Source organism: Morone saxatilis, unplaced genomic scaffold (assembly GCF_004916995.1).
Source record: "Morone saxatilis isolate NCDOM2014 unplaced genomic scaffold, NCSU_SB_2.0 Contig19, whole genome shotgun sequence".
NCBI lineage: Eukaryota > Metazoa > Chordata > Actinopteri > Moronidae > Morone > Morone saxatilis.
The window spans coordinates 366,503-373,681 of record NW_023339751.1 but is presented as its reverse complement, the minus strand read 5'-3'; the positions used below and the strand labels follow the sequence as shown (position 1 = coordinate 373,681).

At 39.0% G+C, this 7,179-nt stretch overlaps 1 protein-coding gene and 1 non-coding gene across 2 annotated transcripts in view; both read right to left on the bottom strand.

Moving 5' to 3' along the window:
* Positions 1-3,489: 3,489 nt before the first annotated feature.
* The window catches only part of LOC118329532 (coiled-coil domain-containing protein 85A-like), a 16,080-nt gene continuing 12,390 nt past the window's right edge, over positions 3,490-7,179 (bottom strand). The window contains exons 3-4 of the mRNA XM_035663751.1: positions 5,241-5,298; positions 3,490-4,572 (exon numbers count right to left, since the gene is read on the bottom strand). Coding sequence (XP_035519644.1) covers positions 4,557-4,572; positions 5,241-5,298 — 74 coding nt within the window. The 3' untranslated portion in view covers positions 3,490-4,556. The remainder of the gene's footprint in view (positions 4,573-5,240; positions 5,299-7,179) is intronic.
* On the bottom strand, positions 6,026-6,142 carry LOC118329892. The gene has a single exon (XR_004796803.1). It is a non-coding gene; the product is annotated as a U5 spliceosomal RNA (small nuclear RNA).

Sequence of the window (7,179 nt, the reverse complement as noted above, 5' to 3'; positions counted from 1 at the left end):
AAAATAATAATAATTCCTTCCATTTCAATAAGATCCTCACACGCTTAGTGCTCGGGCCCTAATAATAAAATCAATAAAAACAAGCAAAAGCACCAAGAATAAAACAATTAAACAAACTAACAAATACAAAAAATGCTTCTGTTTATGTTTAATTTGGGGATTTAAAAAAATTAAAATCAAATCATTTATTTATTTCTGTTTATGAAAATAAAATAAAAGATACAGAGACTTCATCACACACTGAGCAACCAGTTAAAGGAGAACTGTAACACAAATATCCAATCGACCACAGCGTCACATATTCAGAAATGATAGAAAATAAGTCTAACCTTCAGCAGAACATCTTCTCTCGTTATTTAAACCCTCAGTCTGTTTTGTTGTTCAGTGGCCAGAGGGCAGATTGATGTCCTTTGCTGTCCGAAAGATCTCTACATCGTCATTCTTTTTCTTTTTTAGGTTTCATTTGTCTGTCCATTTTGAATTTGTCTGATACGATACGTATCAGGTTCTAAAACATCGTACCTGGTCCTCATGATGGCAGATTGGCAGAGATAATCTATAGTCTATCTAATCTATATAATCTGAGGTTTGTGGGTGTCTGTAAAATAACTAACATTGGAGCAAAGATAAATTAATATTAACCTAATAGTAGTTAAGAGTTGCAAATCTAAAACAGAGCAAGCAGTCAGTGCAGACTTTAAGAAGTAGTAGTAGTCTTAACATACTTTTTTTAGTCGTCACTGGAGGGAAACACCTTTAGAAAAAAGAGTAGAGTGATTACTAAAAATATCATCAGTTGTTTTTTATTGGTCCAGTGCTGCCATTGTGCAGACCCTAGAGACATTTGTAATGTATTCCTCTGGGATAAAATGTGTAACCCTGAGTGACAAACCACTAAATACAGCATGATACAGAAATGCAAGGTAAAAAATAATGTAATATGAGTTTTGATCCAGTGTAAATAACATATTTCAGCTGTTAAATTAATGTTAATTCCAAAAAATCTACTTTTTTCTACATATTAAGATTTTGTCACGTGTAGCCACATGTCTTCACACTTTGCACTGCAAATGTTGTCTTTCCACCTGGAAAAGAAAATATTCTGTAGGGCTTTAACCTTCTAAACATAGTCATTAGTTATCAGCATATACTGTATGTCTATTCAATAATGGAACAGATACAATGAACACTTTCTGCAAAGGAGTCATTTTTACATAAAGACACTTTTATTAGCTTATACATACATCTCTGGTTATAATAATTAGTTATATAATACCAAGAAGTCAAAAATAATAACTGTAGTTATATATTTATAAAACTAAGCAGATATACTACTCTTGACTTTTAAAAACATAAATGTCTTTGATATATATTATAGTACTTGTCTTGTTTCATCGGTCACCAAATCTAAAAAAAAAAAAACAACTCACAGGGTGAAGAGGTTATACAGTATGAGTTTAGGATTAATGTATGTGTATATTATTGAGAGCCACTGTGTGTGCACCAAGTCAAATGTCACATTTTCTGCACCCCCAAGCATCCAGTATCATTAGGACAACACATCTCGTTCAGTTCATCTGCTGGTGAAAATCCTGCACAGACAATGCTAATGCTAATCCTTCTGAAACTTCCTGTCATGAAACGTACAGCTGGCGACACAATCTTGGAGTTCCGTTTTTGCAGAGTCAGCAAGTCATTTCCTGATGAATCTTGAACTCGGATTTGGTGCATCTGTGCTTTCAGTTAAATTTAAACATTCTTTTGTGTTTGAAAGAGTCTGGAAGGTGAGTGTACGTGGGAGCATTGATTCATTAAATAACTCCACAAGCTTTAATTCAGTTAGAAACTCAAAAGATGCTTCTACACTTCAGAAGATTTCTGCAACCTTTCTGCATTGTGCAACATGATATAACCTTTCTATCTTTAACAACAGCTTTTTTAACAGCTTCAGAATCATTCTGACGCTACACTGAGCAGTAACAGGGTGAGTGGTTCCTCTGTACGTCTATTCTTGCACTATGTAACTATAGTCATGAGCAGGCGTAAAGTCAAAATCTGGAGGACCCCGCTACTTAATTCTCAAATAACTGCCCAACTGTGAATTTTTGTGACATGGCTGTACAGCTCAATTCATTGTCCTATCTTGTTGTCTGTGAAATTGCCTTTTCCTTTTCTCTGATCTTCCGTAACAGTGATGGAAATTACAAATGATTAGCTACAAATTTGCAAGACGGCAGGATATTGTTAGCATTGCGTCCTAGCAACGCTGCATCAAGTTTAGCTGGATGTCCCCAGTACAGCCCATCTGGTTTCTATAACCTCACACTTCTTCACCATGCAATGACAAAACATTGTACAAGGCGTGTTGTCCGTGTCCAGATACCCAGGCGTGTGGAAAAGAACACGCACACACACACACACAGCACCACATATATGACTCAACGCTGACACAAGGTTTAGAATACTATAACACTGTCGGTATAGGAACGGACCTTGACACAAAGGCTGAACGAGGAGCAGGAAGTTAGCAAACCTTTTCTTAGGGGAACCTAAACTAGAACAAATAAATAAATTAAAGTTCTCTCTGTAACCCTTCCGACCACAGCACCCTGGGTAAACGCCGTTGAACATTTCACACAGAAGCTACGCATACTTCCAAATATGGCAACTGGAGCTTGTTTGTTTTTGCGTTAGCTTATTTTGGTCAAACTGGAGATGAATGCTAGCTGTGCTGGTAACTGCTGTGTTCATCTGAATTAACTGTGTGGTTGTAAAAAAATAAAATAAATTGCTTGTTCAACAAAGTTCGTTAAAGTATAATTTCTCTTTATTACAACCTGGCTGTTAGTGTTGTAGTTTTGAGCATAATTACTATCAGTAATAGTAACATTGTACTCATCAGGTTTGGGGCTACAACTAACGATTACCGGTATGTTCATTATTTTTGTGTTTGTTCTGCCGATTATTTTCCGTCAATCAACTGATTAATCATTTGTTAAATGTCAAAAAATTGTGAAAAAATCCATCACAACTCGGCAGTTAATAGTTTACTATTTTCTATAACAAAGACAAGCAGCAATCACTTGAGGAGCTCGAACCTGAGAATGTTTATTATCTTTTACTGCTCTTGCTTAAAAATTAACTATTAATTATCAAAATAGTTTGAATTTCAAAATTGAATAATTGTTTAAGCTCTAACCAAGGTCAGGTTAAAGGTCCAGTGTGCAGGATTTAGTGGCATCGAGTGGCGTAGCTGCTGGTTGCATCTCCCTCGCTTCACAAGCACGAAAGCAAAACTACAGTGGCCACAATAAAAATGAACGCACCTATCTAGAGGCAAATTATCGGGATAATTAAATCAAGCTGATCAATCCTCTTATGTTCTATAAATCCAAAGTATGTCTGCTTTTATATTGAACTCCACTGGAAACATTAAACGAACATTTGAAGAGAACTGCCTGTGTTGTTCGGGTGTTGACAATGAGTAATGTCATATAGATTCAACCTTTGCTGTGCATAAACTACAGGTTATGAGCTTTTTTGTTTTTTAAATACAAAAATGCGAAATTACTGGTTATCTTATCGATATTGGTCATGAGAAGCAGGTAATTATCGGTTATAGGCTAAATCCATATCGTGCATCCCTACTCAAAATTCTAAGATATTCAAATTGGTGAATAAAATAAATATTGTTGCAGCTCTAGATGAAAGTAAAAATATGTTCACACACGTTTCGTTTGAAGTTTGGTGTGGTTCGTTTGGGAATATGTGAATGTCACTCTCGGTTGCCCAACCCTAATGACCACACAAGTGGTTTTAGATAATCTAGCTAATCAATGCTTGTCAATGACCTGTTTGACTATAATGTTGCTGTGTTAGCAGATACAGTACTTTAGCGAGTACAACGTTAGCACAAATGATAGGAAATGAAAGCTAAAACTACAAAAATAAGACCCAAGTTGTAATAAAACAGCATTCTCTTTGAAATAACTCCTTTTGTGCTTTAAATCCAGATCCACGATGACTGTGTAGAAGTAGTTACCGTCATCACATGTTGGTAGTAAGTTTTAAAATAATCACTGGCGTTGTGATTTTGAAGGACGGGGGTTAGCATTGAGAAGTTACTCTTCCATATACAGCTTCTTCCATCCTGAAGGTCTCTGTCTTTCCAAAGAGGTAGGACTATTTTGTTGGCAACACAAAGATTCTGTCTCGTTTATTTTCCTCTCGTCATATTGGCAACGCAGGGACGAGTCTCTGCCCGACCCAACAGTGACATTCAGTCTTTTCTGGTGGTCCACAGGAAATGCATAGCAGCAGCAGCAGCAGCAGCAGACAGGGCAGAGAGTGTTCAAGTGTTTCCAGTGTTTTGCCTCTTTGTTGCCTTGTTTCACTCATCTGCTTCCTCGCCCTTCACTGCTTGACTTTGAATTTCATAATCATTTTTCCATCCGGTTACGCGTTGATCCACTCGTCTCTCCGTCCATTCATCCCTCTTTGTCTCTCTGGGGGAGGGGTGGTGTCACAGCAGCATCTGATCAAGAGGCATGTCATCGTCAGGAGGCATCAAAGCTGAAAGACAAGAAGGAAATGACTGCACATGGATGCATGCGTGTGTGTGTATCCTGCGCTCAGCAGAATGTGAGGATCTGTCCTCTCCAGGTAAAGATGGAGGCTGATTTATTCCCCCATTAGGAACTGCTTCATCATTAAATATTAACCCCGTGCCATCACTCACCCTGCGGCCAATGCATTAAAGCAGGGGTCGCACCAGGGTGACCTCACACACACTCACATACTCACACACACACGCACACACACACACACTGAGGCCACTTTTATCAAACATTGCTCCAGGGCCGCAGTGATCAGTGATCACAGGGGTTATGTCCTCAGTGAATTCGGGGAATTTAGGGCTTTTAAACAACCTGAGATTCTACAATTGAATATAAATTACACAGGGTCTTCATCATTAAATATTCAGATTAATCAAGTTGAGGCAGAGCAGCCGGAGGAGATCAGAGGGAAAAAAAATATTCTCTCCATGAAATATGATCCAGTTGCGCCCAAATCACAGATAAAGTTCAAAAGTAATCAGTGAGGTCCAGAAGAACTCCACTCCGGCAGAAGCTGTTGCTTACTTCACCTTTAAGTAGCCAAGAATTAATTTCAGTAAGTGTAGCATTTTAGCTTTGTTATAGTTTGTGTGTTTGCTAGCATGTGTGTGAGTGTTTGCTCACCTGTCCCAAAGCTTTACACTCCTACAAGAGTTGGTGCAGCAACCAGCTGATATCAGAGCTGCAACAGAAATTAGAAGAAATAATTAATAATCAGTTAAACAGCGACACCCATTGTCAAATTTGTGTGTGTGTGTGAGTATTTGAGTGTGACTTTCAAGCACTGGCTTCATCATCAGTTCACAGCTGTTCATTCCAAACACACACACAGTGAAAGGTGTATCTCCTCACTGACTGTACGAAAAACTATTCTCTCTTTCTGTCAGTCCACTGACACGGATGGGCAGCCACTGGCAGCGCTTCCTCTTACCCATCATCCTCTCCTGTCCTTTCTTTTTGTGACAGTAACCATAGATATGTCAGCCTGATGCACGTCACATTTCATGGGAGAAGCAGCACTCAAAAAATGCACACATCTTTACAGAACCTTGTTCTATCACAGTGGCAAGACTGCGTTTACATCAATGATGCTTGGTGCTCAAAGGTAAGTAAGTTAATGTTGAGTTTGTAATATTAAAGCTTATATATAAGAAACTGAGAAACAGGAGCTAAGTAAAGCTTGGCAGATCCCCTTCTCATGGGTGCTTCCCAGCTGAACAGGAGACAATGGGTGTGGGCTAGGGCAGGGCCTTGCTGAGTGGAGTACCATTGGCTCAGATCTGAGTTGGTCCTGAAGCGCCACACAGTAGATGCCAACTGCTCCTACTACTTGGGATGGAGGTCAAATGCAGACACTGAATTCCTGGATACTATTGGTTAATTATTTCTTTATTCTCACAAATGCACAAAGCTCAGCCAAATGGCAGAGCTTGCCAAAAACAGATTTAACTCAATGGTTTCCCTCTACACGGAAGTCTGTAGTTAAAGGCGAAAGACTTGGCCATTATGACGTGAAACCTGAGAAACTACTCCCCTCTGCTTAAGTCTGGTGTCGTCCCAGCCAGTACAGTTGTGGTTTGTCTCCCATGGACTTATTGCCTGCCAACATGCCAGGCCACAACCATTCCCCAGGCCATTCCCACACTACCACAGAATCATTTCAGTCTGGTTGCAGAGAAAATTAAGGCTCAGCAGTAAAACAGGCTACCAATCATCAGAAATGCCCAGGCACCAGGAAAATGGTCAATGGCAAGGTCAATGTGTTTTTTGGACCCATCAGAGGGCATTATTCCCCCCTTTTGACTCCACGTCTGTGGATTTTCTAGTCGTTGTTTGTCATGTTTTCACCTTTGCTTTAAAAAAGGTTCTTAAGAGATAAAAATATCCAGTGAATTTGAAGTTCTTTGTACCCGTGTTTGAGTGGTAATTGTTGAGGGATGAATGATTTAGCAAATTAACTTTACTCACTCTGCCCCACACTGAAGCATTTTAGTGGCCATGTGTGCTAGATTATATGCTGCTTGACTTTTCCAACAAATGTTCACACTTGAATGACACAAAAAGTTGAAATGAGCTGATAAATGTTGACCAATCAGGAAAAACATCATCTCTGCCTGACAGATTGAACCAGCTGAACACTGACATAGGGAGCAATACTAAATTAAATTTCACTATAATTGTAACTGTATGATTAAGCTACAATCATATCTGCATTTAGCCTCAGTTAGTTAGTTAGTTAGTTAGTTAGACAAGATATCTGCAGTAAAAGTTAAAGTTGAATCTTGAGCAATGTGTCAGAATTACCAGGACCATCTGACTGACAACCAATCAAAAGTCGCGTAATATGAACCTGTGTGAATTATGGTGAGGTGGTGCAGTACCACAGATCAAACTATGGGGGGCGCTGTGTGGATACACAGATTATACACAATGTCGGGTTATTGTGGACTAGAAGGACTTTTGCTGAAACTTTGGATTGAGCTCTCTAGAAACACTTTTTATTAGCAGGAAACTGACTCTGACCTGCTAATACAAAATGTCCACCTAGTGTCGGTGTGTATTC